Source organism: Dama dama, chromosome 23 (assembly GCF_033118175.1).
Source record: "Dama dama isolate Ldn47 chromosome 23, ASM3311817v1, whole genome shotgun sequence".
Classification (NCBI taxonomy): domain Eukaryota; kingdom Metazoa; phylum Chordata; class Mammalia; order Artiodactyla; family Cervidae; genus Dama; species Dama dama.
In genome coordinates this window covers 59,630,702-59,648,388 of record NC_083703.1, presented here as the reverse complement: position 1 = coordinate 59,648,388, position 17,687 = coordinate 59,630,702, and the positions used below count along the sequence as shown (strand labels likewise).

The 17,687-nt window shown below is 44.8% G+C and overlaps 1 protein-coding gene across 1 annotated transcript in view; it reads left to right on the top strand.

Moving 5' to 3' along the window:
• The window catches only part of CASS4 (Cas scaffold protein family member 4), a 37,944-nt gene extending 23,579 nt beyond the window's left edge, over positions 1 to 14,365 (top strand). Inside the window, exons 3-7 of the mRNA XM_061126952.1 lie at positions 2,105 to 2,206; positions 4,232 to 4,312; positions 5,667 to 6,977; positions 7,842 to 7,919; positions 11,184 to 14,365. Coding sequence (XP_060982935.1) covers positions 2,105 to 2,206; positions 4,232 to 4,312; positions 5,667 to 6,977; positions 7,842 to 7,919; positions 11,184 to 11,594 — 1,983 coding nt within the window. The 3' untranslated portion in view covers positions 11,595 to 14,365. The remainder of the gene's footprint in view (positions 1 to 2,104; positions 2,207 to 4,231; positions 4,313 to 5,666; positions 6,978 to 7,841; positions 7,920 to 11,183) is intronic.
• The last annotated feature ends 3,322 nt before the right edge of the window (positions 14,366 to 17,687 follow it).

The following is a 17,687-nucleotide window of genomic DNA, read 5'->3' as shown; positions in this document are numbered from 1 at the left end:
AGCGTGGAGACCTCACTGGTGCAGGCTGTGGCCATGGACAGAAACCACAGCCACTGAAGGGGATTTTAGAAGCCAGGGGCTCCTCACTACTCAAGCAGGTTTTGAGGTGGCTGGCCCCAGTAAAACACTTGGGGAACTTTCCTGCCTTTTGTTCCTGCCTAAGTTCCCTCCATCACTGCCCTATCTATATTTTCACCCTCTCCCCACTCCCTTTTTCATTGCTTCTCTGTGCTTAAGGGTCTTTTAAAGCAAGCAATGTCATCTACAGCTTAGAAATGAGGAATCCAGGTTCACTTGGTTTCTGCGGCAGCCACAGCCATGCTGGGTGACTGGAGACATCACAGCACCCCTGTAGACTTCTCTTTCTTGCTCTGTATCAGGAGAGGGTTCAGTTCAGTTCAGTCACACAGTCGTGTCTGACTCTTTGCGACCCCATGGACTGCAGCATGCCAGGCTTCCCTGTCCATCATCAACTCCTGGAGCTTGCTCAAACTCATGTCCATTGAGTCGGTGATGCCATCCAACCATCTTATCATTTCTGAGTTCACCTCAAACTGTAGCTTTCGGTGATTCTGAGTAATTTTGCTTCTTCCTCTACTACAAGAAGGAAGGAGCTAGAAGGATGCAAGACTATAACTTAAGAATCTTCTGATCCACAGAAGGCAGTCATCTCCTCCCTACTTGGGTAATCCAGTGGTGAGCTTTGAGTCTGAGAACGCTGAGAAAATAACATTCTGAACAGAAGGAGATGTTGGTAAAACTAAGCAAGCCCAGCCACTAGCTTTAAGCTGTTTTCCAATGGGCAGTAAACAGGCTTGGCACCTGGCCCGGGGGACCTGTTTCAGAGATTCCCCTTATACTCAGGTTGAGCATCTCTAGATTAAGGTTGGCCAAAAATTAAAAACCAAGAAAGTGAAAATATGTCCCTTGTCTCAAGTTGTCCTAATCAGGGACTCTGCATCTTTTTAGCTGGAAGAGACCTCTGTAGATCTGAGAGAAAAAGAAACCTCTTTAGGTGAGAACAACTCTTCATTTTACAAATGAGGAAATTGATTCCCTGGGAGGTGAAAGGCCCATCCAAGGTCATATCCTGATGAACACCAGAGACTAAAGTTTCTTTGTTGTATCTGTGTCTGTCCACACCCCTGGCCTGCCAACACCCAAGACAGAGCCCTTGGCATGCTCTTGATCTAGTTCACCTGACTCTGTGGCTGATACTATCTATTAATGTTTTATTGAAGTTTAACCTCTAGATCCTCATAGTTCAGTCATTAGTATCGGAATCCAGAAACACAGTGAAACCAGCACCCCAGAAGCCCCCTCCCACCTCTCCCAGCCACTTCCCCCCAGGGTAACCACGATCTTGAGCTTTGTTTTACTTTTTATTCCAACTTCCTTATTATAATACACTGGCCTCTCTAAAAAAAAAAAAAAAAAAAAAAAAAGACCATACAAAGAAGATATTTGATTTTGGTTTAAATTCAGAAAGGGTAATCTTTTGTATTTCAAGTAAAAAGATCAGATTTCCTGATGAAATCTGCTTTTAGGTTTAAATTGCTTGTAGACCCTCTAGTTCTTGAACTAGAGTTTCCTTTCAAAACCATGTTTCTCAAAAACATGTTCCTTAGTTCCCATCTACATTTTCCAAGAAAACACTGGGCATTTCTGAACTGGCTTCTTTCCACCTACAATTCCAAACCAAGGAAAGTCCCATCATAGGCTGTAGGTTGTCTCTTGGGCAAGTGTGACCCACAAAGTCAGCTCCATAAGTAAAATTCTGAGAACATCAGAATCACCTGAGGGCCCTGATGATACTGCAGTTTCCCAGGCTCTCCGTCAAGACTCAGAGATTCTGTGCAATGCACACGGGGCCCAGGAATCTGCATTTCCAACCCACTTCCCAGATGAGGCTGATCCACATGGTGAGGAAGACTGCCCTCCATCACGGACCTCCCAACTAGGGTCCTGCTGTCTCAGAGTAAAGGGTCTCCAATGAGAGGTGCCCAGAGAATGTCCTAGCATGTTAGTGCTGCCTTTGCTGTTTCATGGTCCATGGATGTGGTGGTAACATTTCTTTCCCTCTGTTCTTCTTTTTCTCCCCAAGGCTGTCTTCATGATTCCCAGACCTGCTCGGACCTCATTACCAGCTCTGGCTTGCCAGGTGTATGACGTGCCTGCCCAGAGCCGGTGCCCACCAACCCTGAAGGTGAGCCTCATCCATGGCCCTGCTCCTCTCCTTTTTCTCTATCCAAATCGTGGGCACTCAGCATTACGCTGAACTTGCATTTCAGTTTTACCATTGAGAGATCTTTGGAGCTTCAGTTCTGACTCCAAGGGACCCATCACCACTCAGAAACTAACTTTGTGCCCAGGGAACCCAGACATGCTCAGAAGAATATTACTACTTATTTGAATTCTGAATATTTAAAAATTTTTTACTTCTCATTTGTAATACTTTATGTCCATGCTTATATACACACTGGAGAAAGAATTGGCAACCCACTCCAGTTTTCTGGCCTGGAGAATCCCACGGACAGAGAAGCCTCGTCAGCTACAGTCCATAGGGTCACAAAGAGTTGGACACAATTGAGTGACTAGCACAACAATATATAAATAGCGATAGTGAAGTCGCTCAGTAGTGTCCGACTCTTTGCAACCCCGCAGACTGTAGCCTACCAGGGTCCTCCGTCCATGGGATTCTTCAGGCAAGAATACTGGAGTGAGTTGCCATTTCCTTCTCCAGGGGATCTTCCCGACCCAGGAATCAAACCCGGGTCTCCCGCATTGGAGGCAGACGCTTTAACCTCTGAGCCACTAGGGAAGACTATATATACACATATCTGCACGTTTTTTTTTTTTTATCTGCACGTTTTAAAAGTAATAGTATCACGAAGGATATACGTCATAGTCTTAACATTATTGTTGGTTATCTTAACACTGATTATATCTTGGGGAGGAAATTTCAAAGTTTTTGGGTTTTTTTTATCTTACGTGAATGTAACTGGCACATCAGTTTGGTAAGACATACTTCCTGTAACAGAAAACAACTTCACTCACTTCTTAGCCCATCAGAACTGCCCCATGGTCATGTTCTCCCCTGCCCACCAAGCACAGGGGAATGGGCTGGATGCTTCAGCCACGCCTGCTTCCTGGAACCACGCCCAGAGAATCTGAGGTTTGAGATATGGGGTGGGACCCAGGTAGTAGGAATTTTAAAGCTCCCAGGTGGTTCTCAAGCTCAGCCAGGGCTGAGAGCCACAGCTCCAATCAAAATAAAAATTTAGGCTGGTTGGGTGACTTCCTGGTCACTTACAGGTAGTAAGAAGTCTCGGTGGAGGAATTTAATGTTCAGAGCAGACAGTACCAAACTTCCCCCTGCCTGTAAAGTGAAAGGAGGAGACTTGGAGGAGACTCACAGCCTGACTCTCTCCAAAGAAACCCCTCTTGGGAATTCCCTGGTGGCCCAGTGCTTAGGACTCTCACTGCCGAGGGCCCGGGTTCAATCCCTGGTTGGGGAAATAAGATCCCACAAGTTATGATATGCAGCTAAAAAAAAAACCCAAAACAAAAACTCTCTCCAAATTTCAGCTTCTTTTCTCTTTCTTTGCAAAACCTGTTCTGGTGCTCTTTCACCTTACCTTGGAATATGGAACTTATTTTTCACGTCCTAATTTATGTATTCCCTAATTGTTGCACCTCCCCCACAAATGTCTATTATCTCTAGAGGCGCTATGTCTTTTGCTCATTACTGGGTATACATATGTCACTTAGCTCAGTGGCTAGTCATTAGTAGGCACTTAGTAAATATTTGCAGGATTAGTACATGAGTCATAAGCACAGGAAAATTCCTACTGGGAAAAACAAGAAAGAAAAAAGACATAGTAAATTCCAATCTTATATTTAGTCTTCTTTAATTCAATCTTAGGGTGAACTTACAGAAGGAAACGAACTGCTGTTTTTAACTCAGACAAATGCAGCTAATTCTCTCTATAGTTTATCCCCACCTTTGATTGAGAAGGTGCCTTTTTTTAAAACACAGAGCCCATTGTTGAAAATGTACTCAGAACAGCACACACTTGTGCCATAAAACCATCATGACTGAAAGCCCCAGTCTTCAGTGATTTGTGTTTTTACTTGGAGAAAAAAAACAAAACACCAGCTTTGAGATGGTTTGTGATGTGCAGCCACCAGGAAGTAAAATTCCAAGCTGACCTTTGTGGTCTTTTCCCAGGAGCCAGGCATGCAGCAGCTATATGATATCCCCCCCAGCCCCCAAAAGGCAGCACTGGGTCCCCCGGCCAGCCAAACAAACGTAAGTATGATCGGCACTGCGATCTGAGACTGTGCAAACCTGAACCAGCTCTGGAGAATGTTTGCTTGGTCAAAATTAGGAACGCAAATCCCTCATAACAGAATTTACTTCACTGGAGGCAAAACTTGTAACTGTGAAGGTGTTCAGTTACCAGACAAGTCACGTGGTCTAGATAAATCCTTTGACTTCCGTACACCTCCGTTTCTCTTTACAAACTTATTGTGAGAATTGACATGAAGTGAAGTGTGAAGTGAAGTGAAGTGAAGTCGCTCAGTCGTGTCCGACTCTTTGCAACCCTGTGGATTGTAGCCTACCAGGCTCCTCCGTCCATGGGATTCTCCAGGCAAGAATACTGGAGTGGGTTGCCATTTCCTTCTCCAGGGGATCTTCCCGACCCAGGGATCAAACCCGGATCTCCCACATTGGAGGCAGACGCTTTAACCTCTGAGCCACCAGGGAAGCCCAATGAATTGACATAATCCCTGCAAAAGACCTAGTACAGCGCTCGGCATAGAGCAAGAGCTCAGGAGACTTGAGATAAATGCTGCTTCTTGCAATCTACCTTGGAGACATGTTGCGTGGAGCTAGCTTTTTATTTGTATGGAGGGGAGGTGACTTAACGTGAAATCTGTACTCCATGCTTATCAATGAATTCTGTCGCATGCATACAATAAATACACCTATGCACAAGGTGGGTTTTCCAGGTGGCGCTAGTGATAAAGAACCCACCTGCCAATGAGGGAGACATTCTCTTCCTGGGTCAGGAAGATCCCCTGGAAGAGGGCATGGCAACCCACTCCAATATTCTTGCCTGGAGAGTCCCATGGACAGAGGAGCCTGGCAGGCTACAGTCCATGGGGTTGCAGAGAATGGGACATGACTGAAGTGACTGAGCAAGCACGCACTCATGCCCAAGGTGGCTTCACAGCAGTGTCATGAGGGATGCATGGGAGTTTGTTAGATGGAAAGCAAGGGGTTGAGTGGACACTGAGAACAGAGGAACCAGCTTGGACAGAATTAAATATAGCCATGCAGGAGAGCATTTTTGGTTCAGAGAAAGGTAAGCAGCCTGAGTCGCTGGACCTTGAAGGAGGGGAGTGCCAGGTGTGGTGGCAGAGGCAGAGAGCGGGGAGACTCAAAAGGAGGCTGGAGCCAGACTGTGAAGGGCTTGAGTGGTAGCGGAGATGGGAAGCCACTGCAGAAGCTTGAACAGAGGCGTGACCATCAGGCTTTTAAGATGCACAGTGCCCAGCGCTTGGTGGCTCCTCGGTGTAATACACATGGATCTCCAGAGTCACTCCCCCTGTCTTTTCCTTAAACTAAATAACGGGTGACTTTGTGTGGTTCTTCACAGAGGCAGAATATTCCCCCGACATCAAGCATCGCCTTAAGGAGAGGTGGCTGCAACACATTGCCAAGCCCTCAAAAATCGGAATGGGTTTATGACACGCCAGTGTCTCTGGAAAAGGCTGATGTAAGAAATGCATCTCCAAGTAGCTCTGTGGAAAAATCGGGGTACCATGCCCTCCCCAGGTGTATGTCCAGCTTCCACAGCCCTCCGAGCAACAGAGCAGGGACTCTCAATCCACGCCCACAGAAAAACATGTCCATGCAGAAAAAACTCAGCCTTCCAGAAATTCCTTCTTATAGCTTTCCACCAGCCAAGGGTGCATTCCCTTTGGATGAAGGTGTCAGCTACAAGGTTCCTTCAAGTTTTCTGATCCCCCGAGTGGAGCAGCAGAACACCAAGCCGAACATTTACGACATCCCTAAAGCAAGGCCAAGGGACCCCCAGACTGAGAAAGAGCTGGGGAAAGCCACCATGCCTTCAGAGAATTCCTCGGACCATAACTCTCTGTGGTTTCCCAGCCAGGCAGCATCACTGTCCCCTGAACCAGACAGCTCGTCTGTGTCCAGCTCTGACAGTAGAGCCAGCATTCTTTCCTCCTGCTCCTCCACATCCACTGACTCTTCGTCCAGCTCCTTCTCAGAGGAGTCAGCCAGAGAGTTCCCCTTGGACCTGGACTTGGCCAGAGAAACGGTCACAGCTCTGCAGCATAAGGTGGCCAACTCTGTCGGGGGCCTGATGCTCTTTGTCAGTAGGAAGTGGAGGTTCAGGGACTCTCTAGAGGCCAACATTGATGAAATCCGCAGGGCTGCTGACCGCACAGAGGAATCCTTGAGAGAATTCCTGGATTTTGCCCGAGGAGTCTGTGGGACCACGTGCAACCTCACCAACAGTAACCTTCAGGCCAGAATTAGGGATCAGCTACAGACGATCTCCAACTCCTACCAAATCCTGCTTGAAACAAAGGAAAGTCTGGAGAGCTGCAATTGGTCCCTGGAAGTCCTTGTGACTGACAAAATCCAGAACAGCCCGGATGACCTGGAGAGATTTGTCCAGGTGGCACGGATGGTTCCAGAAGATGTCAAGAGGTTCACCTCCATCATCATTGCCAATGGGAGGCTCCTTTTCAAGCTGAACTGTGAAAAGGAAGATCCTGTGCAATTGACCCCAAATGCAGAGTTTAAGCTTGCCAAACCCATCCAACTTCCCCAAAGGGAGATTGAATCCTATCAAAGGAGCACGCCTTTTCATAAGCAAAAAGAAAGCAAACACTCTCCTGAACTATTAGAGAAGAATAGGACAAATGTTTGTGAACAGGTGAGTTCAGAGTTCCATGGTATTAATAAAATATAAAGTGACTTTGCATTTTTATCTGGAGTGGTCACCCATAAGCTAGATGCTGAGAATCTATTGTTTCATCTTTGGGGAGGCATGAGTTCTATTTTCCAGAAAATAAAATTCATGAAAGCAAAATTCTGTATGAGATCTTAGTAAGAAGAAAGATAAGTGTTTTAATATTAAGACAAACAGGATGTCTTCTGGACATTTTGTGGTTTGGGGCTTACCTCTGATGCTAGGATAAGAAAGGATTCTGAAAACCTTTTGAAACCTGTTCTTTGAGCAAAATTTTTAGTCTCACCATCAAGTTTCCTTGCACTTTGGAAAGTTATAAACTGAGTCATTGTCAGTGTGCTTCTTAGGAACAGAAGAGGAAGTATAAACACTCTTCCAAATTGTCCATGGTCCTAGCAGCCTCCAGACTCTAGTTACTCTTAGAAATACTTTCCTCCATGAGGTGAGACACTATAGTAAGACACCTTTAGTTTAAGAATTGCAAGTTGCAGGAGATGCAGCAGATAACAGGGGCTGTGTCACAGGATAAGTTGGTGCTTTCAGCCCCAGTCTTGGGGCTTTCTGCTGACATGCCTTATGGTGCAAGAGCTTTAACACACTCCAGAGAAGGTGGACATTTAGATATTTTTCTTTTCTGGTTAAACTCTGTGTCCTTATATTAGGCTGTGTTGATAGGCAAAATTTCGCTCTTGAGCTGCTAAAATCACCTTTGTTGGCAAAAGGTATCATAGGCAGAACCTCAACAAAAGCGTAAAAAGAAATGCTCAAGTTTTAAAGTGGATTAAAAGACCATTTTGGTTGGTAATTCGAAGGGATTTTATGTTTCAGAAGTTGCCTCTCCTGGTAGAGAGAGAAAAGCCCATCTTGGAACAAAGGTCGGATGAAAACAGCAACTTAGAAACACAGGTAAGTGATGATGCTGACTAACTCTCCAACCCTTCTGATTGACTAAAATGCTTTATCCCCAGAGACATCTGCTGTGACTAATTCAACATCACAGCCCTGACCCACATGGGAGGAGACTTGGTTTTGTGATAGTTCTTCCTTATTTAAAGTAGAAGGAACCCTGGAGATGAACTAACCCAGTGAGCCCCCGAGTATGGAACACGGTCCTTTGACTATTCTTTTCAACATCCTTTTTTCCCCCAACCCCTGCCTTTGGCTTAAACAATAGACATTTATGTTCTCACAATTCTGGAGGCTAGAAATCCAAAATCAAGGTTCGTTTCTTCTGAGGCATCTCTTTCCCTGGCTTGTGCGTGACCATCTTCTCATTGTGTCTACACTTGATCTACCCTCTATCTGTTCATCTGTCTGACATTCTCTTTTAATGTTTCTGGTTACAACAGAAAAACCATTTTGGTTTGAAGCTTGTGTACCTTCAGCACTTCTTTGACATATGATGTTCTTTTTTTAAAAAAAAATCAAGGATGTTATCATTGTGCTTAATTATAATTGGTTACCTCCTGTTGCTGGCAAATGACACTAGTTTTCCATTTACCAATTTAAACAGTTTTAACTTAAGTAAAAACTGGATTGTTTAAAAACAAAGATGAAGCCAACCGAAGTCAAGAGGAAGGTAGAAACTTCATAGCGTGTGAAGGTTTTCTTTGCATAACTGAAGCCTGGGAACCAGTGAACCCACTCAACTTTCTGGCTGGGGGATCAGGGTAGGCAAGAAGGGACAGAGTTATTCAATGATATGGATAAGATCGTTGCCTTTTCAGAGGCCAGCTAGGATAATAACCCAAGCCTTCTGATGCTTAGTTCCGCAAACTCCAAACCCCAAGCTTAGTGGCCTGTCACATTGCTAAAATTCATGCTATTTTATTCAACATGAAGTCTGTCTTGGACTAGCAGTTCTCAAATTTGAGAGTGTGTCACAGTTTCCTATAGGGCTTGTTAAAACCCAGAGAACTGGGTCCCACCCCAGCATTCAGAATACAGTAAGTCTAGGGTAGGGCCTGAGAATTTTCTTTTCTAATAAGTTCTCAGGTGCGACTGGTGCGGTGGTCCAAGAACCACACTTGGAAATACCCTGCTTTAGACTGACTGCTTCTTAGTATGGGTGGAGGGACTACTGACCATTGGGCGGACAACTCTCCATCATGTGGGATGAACCATTAAGTATCCCTAGTCCCCTGACTGCCGGTATCCTGTGGTGCTCCTTCATCAGTGTGACAACCAAGAATACCTCCAGAGATTTCCAGCACCCCAGGATAAAAGACAGTACATTGTTTGTTTACCTACAGGTGATATTCTCAAGCTAAGATGCCAACATTCCAATTCCGCAGATGGTTGCTTCTCATTTCTAGCCTCTGAAGCATTCTTCTCATGCTTCCTGCACCTCCAAGAGTCTACCACAGCCAACACTCCAATCTTTTCTTTGTCACTTGTCCTTGTTTGTGCTGCTACAACAAAGTACCATAGTCTGGGTGGCTTGCAAACAAGAGAAATTTATGTCTCACTGGCCTGGAGACTAGGAGTCCCTGAGATCAGGATGCCAGCATGGTCAGGTTCTGGTGAGAGATCCCTCCCAGGCTTCAGACCTGGCAGAGGACACAGGCGGGAAGCAAGCTCTCACATGACCCATATAAGAGCACTAATCCCCCACCCTGGGGGCCATGAACCACTGGGGAAGCCCTAATTCTAGTCACCACCTCCCAAAGCCTCCATCTCCTAATACCTTTACCTTGAGGGGTTAGAGTTTCATGATATGAATTTTAGGGAGACACAGTCAGACCATAATGCAGGCTGAGCGCTTCTGAGCTGTGAGTTTTGAGATTTTAGATTGATTAAAGGGTGCCGTTTAATAAAGAATGAGAATTTCAGACTTGCTGACTCGGCTTAGAGCTCCAGAACTTTTTTTTTTAATATTTATTTATGTATTTGGCTGCACCAGGTCTTAGTTGTGGCATGTGGGATTTTTAGTTGTGGCATGTGGGATCTAGCTCCCTGACCAGGGATTGGAGCCCGAGTCCCTCCACTGGGAATGTGTCTTAACCACTGGACTGCCAGGGAAGTCCAGCCCTCCAATCTTTATTTTGCTAATTGAGTGACCCTAGGTGACCTCTTCTCTTCTGGGATACTCATTCTCGTCACCTATCACCTAACAAAGGGGCTTTTGATTGTTACCTGGGGTGGCTGCCACTAAATTTGATGCTGAGAATCTTTCACTAGTGAATAGGCTTTGGCGCCACATTGCAGAAAATAAAATTCACGAAAACAAAATTCTAAATGAAACTTTAACTAGCAAGTAAAATAAATATTTTAATCTTAAAGCAAATAGGTCAGTATATTTTGATTTCTTCTGGAAATTTGGGGGACTCAAGTTTACCTCTGATACTGGAATTAGGAAGGATTTTTTAAAAATGCTTTGAAACCTGTTATTTGAGTAAAATTTTAAAATCTCACCATCAACTTTCCTGCATTTTTTAAAATTTATAAATTTAGGGGACTTCACTGTGGTCCAGTGGTTAAGACTTTGCCTTCCGGTGCAAGGGGAGCTAAGTTCCCACATGCCTCGAGGTAAAAAAAAAAACCAAAATGTAAAGCAGAAGCAATATTGTAACAAATTCAATAAAAACGTTAAAAAAGGATCCACATAAAAAGAAAAAACAAAAAAAAGGTATAAATTTAGTCATTGTCAGTAAGTTTCTTAGAATGGGTTTCTAATGGTTTGTTGGGAAGACTGAATATAATTTTATGTATATCTAATATGAATGATTATATATAACACAATATATAAGATTATAAGGAAGCTTTAAAAAGGGTTTTCCTGATGGCTCAGCAGTAAAGAACCTTCCTGTCAATGTAGGAGATGGCAAGGACCCAGGATTTGATCCCTGGGTCGGGAAATTTCCTGGAGGAGGAAATGGCAACCTACTCCAGTATTCTTGCCTGGAGAATCCCATGGACAGAGGAGCCTAGCAGGCTACAGTGCATTGGGTCACAAAAGAGTTGGACAGGATTTAGCAACTAAACAACACAACATGCTTTGAATTAACGTTAATTTGTTAGGCAGAATGTTGCACCTGCACATGGGGCTTCCCAAACAAAACTATACTTTTTCTTATAAAAAGCCTGCAAATTAAGCAAAAACAGGAGAAGAGAGACAACCACAGCCTGTCACTCACATCTCTGATCTGTCGTCTTCTTCCCCTTCTTTAGAATCCTAGCTCCCTGGTCCCCCGGCCTTTGAGTCAGCAGAATCCTGAGAAGAAAACCCGCCTTTCTGAACATTGCCGCCTCTATTTTGGGGCGCTCTTCAAAGCCGTCAGCGTGCTGAACAACAGCCTCCAGAACAGCCAACCCCCCGAGACCTTCATCACGCAGAGCAAGCTGGTCATCACCGTCGGGCAGAAGCTGGTGGACAGGCTATGCCGGGAGACCCAGGAGCAGGACGTGCGCAATGAGATCCTGCGGGGCAGCAGCTGCCTCTGCAGCCTGCTCAAGGACCTAGCACTGGCCACCAAGCACGCGGTGCTCCAGCACCCCAGCCCCGCCGCCCTGCAGCACCTCCAGGCCGAAGCCAAGAAGCTGGAGCAGCACGCGCAGCAGTTCCGGGGGACGCTGGAATAAGCCTCCTTCTCCCTGTCAAACTCTTCACTTCAGCTGCACACCCACAACCTGTGCAAGTCTGTCGTCTGGGCAAAACCAACCTGGGAGTGTACAATGGATGGCAACTGTCATGGTGCCCAAACCCAGTGTTACCGAGAGTCTGGGCAACTCCAGGATGTTGGCTTATCCCACAGAGTCAAGGAGGAGTTAGGTGTGAAGAAAGGACCTATCGTGTAGGGCCAGTGTATGAAATGAGGTTGTGGAATCCAGTGTTTTATATTAGCTCAATGTGTGCCTGTTTTAAGTTCATTCATTCATTCAGTACTTATTTATTGGGTACCTATTACATGTTAAATTCTAGGTGCTTGGCTTGTAGCACTGAATCAGACCAACGCTTTGCCCTCAGGGCGTTTACAATCTAGTGGGGAGACAGACAAAAGATGAAGAAATACATACACAATATATTAGGGACTAGGGAGAAGCCTACTTTTGGGCTTCCTTGGGGGCTCAGTAGTAAAGAACCCACCTGCCAATGCAGGAGACGTGGTTCGATCCCTGGATTGGGAAGATCCCTTGGAGAAGGAAATGGCAACCCACTCCAGTATTCTTTCCTGGGAAATCCCATGGACAGAGGAGTTTGGCAGACTACAGTCCATGGCTTGGCAAGAGAGTCGGACATGACTGAGCAACTAAACAACAGGGAGAAGATACAATATGAGAATGGGGGTAGAGATTATTTTCAAGTGATTGATTTCTGTCGCATCTGCTAGAAAATGTAGTAAAATTTTCAGTTTGGATAGAATTAATTCTGTGAGACTGGTACAAATTCTATATCTGTGACTTATACCAAATATGTATATATATATATATATTTGCTGTTTTATCTGAACAGAGTTTAACAAGCATGTTATAAGTAGCAGTAATTTGCAACACAACATGTTCTATTGGGTTCCCTATTTATTTTGTACATTATAGATTCTGTGTTGATAAATTCAACACATGGATCGAACATTTAGTATGTTAAATCAGAAAAGGTTTATACCTCAATAGTCTCAAATGTGTTACCATTTATAATATTATGTCAATACAGTCATGAATTGAAATATCCTTTGCACCAATCTTTTCTTTGGAAAGATGTTTGATCTGTGTCACTTGGGTTCTGGTACCAAAGCAAAATGTTTATTTGTGTCACGCAAATGCTTCTCCCCAGAGTGTGTAAGGAGAGGAAGTAGAGGCCAAGTTTGCACATGCAAGGCTAGCTCTGGAAAAGTAGAGCCAGGAAGTGTGGTATAAACAGCATCCCTATCACTGGGCACAGATCTGAGAGTGGCCCAGAATTCCCCCCCACTCCCCCGCACCAAGTCAAATACCTCCTCTTCCTGTCCTCGCAGCTGGGGCTTTAGCTCACGTTTCTATGGTTACATCATCACTTCAAGTGGAGGTTCCTGTCTTCTATGTGCCCCTCTGCCATGAGACATCTCTAGGCTGGAAATCACCTGAAATGGTACCAGCTGCAGTTCCTATCTGCTACTCTGCACTTATAAATTGTTGATGACCAAAAGACTGATTGTATACATCGAGTTACTCTCAGGGTCCCTAAAGAAGGATCCTGTCCTGGTGAGGCTTGGTTCTCTGCACTAGAATGGAGACATTTTCTGGGAGCAGCCGTGATCTGTGTCAGTTAGGACTCCTTCTGATACCATCTCTCTTAAGCAATAAAAGGAATTTATTGACTCAAGTATCTTAACATAATCCAGGGGCAAGTTGGCTTCAAAAACAGCTGTTTTGGGTACCCCTAGCAGATTCATCAAGGCCCAATTTCTGAGTCCCACATTCTCTGTGTTAACTCTCATGGTTTCAAGGTGTCTGCCATGAGTTATGGTCTTTCTTGGTCTGTGGCCAGAGGAGAAGAAAGAGTCTTGTTTTCTGCTTGGACTAGTTTAGATCAGATGTCTGCCCCTAACAACTCCATGGTAAGACGGGTGTATAATACCCAAGGTGTCCTAGACCTGGGATTCACCCCTACACACAGACACACACATACACACACACAGAGCCATGTGTTCCTAGACAGATAAGGAGATGGCTCTAGCAAGAACTGTGAAATGTCTTCTCTTACTTCAAAGTAACAAGTCAGCCTGCCATAATCTCATGGATGCTGAGAGAAGACATGAGATTCTGGGGTCAGAGACCATGTCGGGGGTACCCAAGACCACCCTGAGGCCCCCTGATTCAGTAGGAAGCTTCACAGGTTCCCACGTATAGTGTCTCACCACTCTATCACAATGAAAGGAGACAGAGCAAAATCTGCAAAGGGAATGGGCTGCATGTGGGAATGAAGCGCCAGGGCAAGCTCAGGCCGTCAAGAGTCCCCTCCCGGGGGTTACCTAGGACCCCCTAATTCCCCCAGCTGGGAGCCATGACAATATACAGGGAGTGTTGCTGGCCAGAGAAACTCATGACAGCCTGGCCTCCAGGGTTTTCACTAGGGTTGATCACGTGTGAGCCTCTGTGTGGCATGGACCAAAGTTCCGGACTCTTTGAAGGGAAGCAGGTGTCCTGTGTGAATCACATTGTTTGTACAAATAGTTTAGGCCCTGCTCCATTCTTATTAACTCAGGGATGGTGGAAATCCTCCCTGAAACCAAGTTCCTATACAACCGCCAAAGCCAATCTTGCCAGCAGGCCTTTCTAAGGATATTAGTCAGACCTGTTATTATGTCAACTCTCCTGCACAGAGTCAAAGGGCTTCTCTTATAGCCTCACAAGCGGTTACTGATTCATTTTTTAAAATAAAAAAAAAAATTTATTTATTCTTATTTTTGGTTGTGCTGACTCTTCATTGCTGCTCATGGACTTCCTCTAGTTGCAGTGAGCATGGGCTACTTTTGTTGCGGTGCATGGGCTTCTTATTGCAGTGGCTTCTCTTGTTGCAGAGCACAGGCTCAGTGCCCATGGGCTTCAGTAGTTGTGACTCCAGGGCACTTGGTTGAGGCGCACAGGCTCAATTGCTCTGTGGCACATGGGATCTTTCCAGACCAGAGACAGAACCCATCTCCCCTGCATTGGCAAGATGATCCTTAGCCACTCTACCACCAGGGACGTCTGCTAATGCTTCGTTTTTACATCATTTCCCCATATCCCTCAAGTCCCAGGGGCAACACAAAGGTGTGTGTCTGTGATGCTATGCACACAAAGGGTTTGCATCAAAGCCATAAAAAACCCCTGAACCTAGCAAGCTCCCAATCTTTTATAGCAGTCTCTGTGTAAACCTGACCAAGCTTTGCCTCAGATGGAGACTTTATCTTTATGACACTGGACAGCAAACAATCTTGCCCTTCGGCTTTGGAGGAAGGCGTTGTCTCTGTCTTCCAAGGGGGTTTGCTGTATACATCCTTGACAAGATAGTCTCGAACAAAATGTCAAGCCAATGTCTCTGTTCAGAAGACATGCAGAAACATGAGAGACCCCTGGAGCGCCGTGTCCCAGCCAGAGCCCCTAGCAAAGAGAAATGGCACCGTAAAGAGGAAGGGTTGCTCCAGGGAGACACCAGTCAGGGTTCGCTCCAGGAGGCAAAATGACATGTTACACGCTAGTGATAGCAACGGGGTGTATCTATTAAGTGATGACTACATTCCAGATACTGTTCTAATGCTTTAGATGTTTTAACTCATTTAGTCCTTTATAAGTGACGTAGTCTCCAGTAGGTAATGAATAGGTCCCACGTGGTTTCAGAACACTATGTATGTACCTACGTATGTAGAGAGATAGAATGATCGAGAGAAAGAGCCAAAAAGAGAGACAGAGACACCACAAAGAGACAGACATCTGGAGCTACATCTATCTATCTATATATTTCTTTTTTTTGAAATCAGTTTAAGCCAGGGACCTTTGGCAACAAAGTGTAAAACCAAAACCACTAGGTTCAAAACTTTGAAAACTGCTGCTCCTAGCTAAATGGGTTTCCTTCCTTTTTTTTGAAAGAGAGCAGTTATGGGATGAGTTTCCACTGATTGATTTAATAGAATAATTACTTCTGAAAAAGTTGCAAAGTTGGATAAAATCACAATTTTTTAGCTTTCAGCAGCTTTTTTGCTAAGTCTGTTTCTTCAACGTCCAAAATTCTGTACTGTTTCCTCTCAAGGTAGGAAGAGGAAATGGTGGGTGTATGGTGGTGGTGGTGGTAGCAACCTGACCTCAATTAAGTTAAATTTCCTCAGGAAGATGGAAGTGGTGAAAAGCCTCATTTAGAGATCTTTCAATGTGATAGGCACTGGGGGAGCCAAGAACCCAGTTGGGTGGCAACTATTTTTCTTAACAAAGTATCTTTTAAAAATGTTATGTTCTCCCCAAGTAAGCACCCCAGGTCTCCCGAAGCTTTCTCCTTGCAAGTTGCCCATATTTGTAGGTTATTTGCTAATGTCCTTTTCCTTTCCTTCCTTCATTTAACAATCATTTATTGAGCATCTCCTATCTGCCCAGGCCTCTTCTGATCACTAGACGTGCTGCAGTAGACAAAACAAAGGGTCTCATCATGCAACTTTCTTCTCAGCTGAGGGAGATCGAATATGGGGCCAGAGTAAGGGTGAAGGCCAGTGAGGCACTCTCTTTGAATGCAAAATGCAGGTGGGTACACCCAACACTTGGTAATCAAGATAAATTATATTTTGATAGAACATAAAAAAAATCTAAATTACTGCAAAAGCTCCATGGTGAACAAGACATCAAAAGTTACACTTATAACAGGTTATCAGTGATGGTAAATGAAAGGAAGAAATTAAATCAAGGTAGTGGGTAGGGTGATGTGCATTTTTAAAAAAGATTTATTTTATTTTTTGGCTGTGGTGGGTGTTCACTGCTGCACTCAGGCTTTCTCTAGTTGCTGCAAGTGGGGGCTACTCTTCTTCACAGTAGGCGGGCTTCTCAGTGTTCTGGCTTCTCTTGTAGCGGAGCACGGGGTCTAGGGCAGGTGGGCTCAGTAGTCATGGCACATGGGCTTAACTGCTCTGTGCTACGTGGGATTTTCCTGAAACAGGGATCGAACTGGTGTCCCTTCATTGCAAGGCAGATTCTTAACCACTGGACCACCAGGGAAGCCTGAGTTTTTTGTTTGTTTGTTTGTTTTGCTTTTAATCGCACCCTGCAGCATGGGGGATCTTACTTCCCCGACCAGCAAGCAAACCCATGCCCCCTGCATTGGGAACACAGAGCCTCAACTACTGGCCCACCAGAGAAGTACCAAAATGTGCCTTTTCAAATGGAGAGGTCTGGAAAGATTGCTCTGAAGAGGGGACCAGGAGCCAAGTGATGATGCATCACTGAAGAGAGTTTGGCAAACTTGGGGGAAGAGTGTTCTGCAAAAGGAACAGCAAGGGGAGTGTGCAGAGTAGACCTGGAGAGCAAACATATACCTGGAGAATAAATGTACACCTGGAGAGTAAATGTATACCTGGAGAGTTCTACCAAGCGGAGGAGATGCCAGTGTGGGAAAGAAAAATGAATGACATGAGCTGGGAGGTGTAGTTAGGAGCCCAGTTCATGTAAGGCCCTGTAGAGTCCTGGAATAGTTTTAATATTTCACTGAAACTGCAAACGAAAAGTAACTTTTGTCTTGAATTACTGTGGCAATACTTCCATTTTCTACTTTATTTCACCTGTCTTTGGGACACCCTCCCAAGTGTAACTTTAAATGAGGCTGGGAAATTCTTTTTAGTTTTTGGCCATGCCAAGAGGCATGTGGGATCTTAATTCCCCACCGGGGACTGAACCTGTGCCTCCAGCATTGGAAGCATACAGTCTTAATCACTGGACCACTAGGGAAGTCCCCAGGCTGTGAAATACTTAAAGAATCCTAACACATAGTTTTGCATTTTTGTTTTTGTTCTTTCACGCTGACTCTTAAAACGAGTTGTTCTGCATATAAGGTTTTTCCAGACAGAATTTAAAACTGCAGCTTTGGAAGAGCATATGGGCAGAGCTAACAGGAAATAAAACCCTCAATGGTTTAGAAGTCGGAAGTGTTTGGGAACTATTGTAACAGACAGTAGAAGCACTTAAAGTATTGGTTCTTAGCCTAGGCTTCAGGAAGCCATGAATAAAATGCATATATGTATA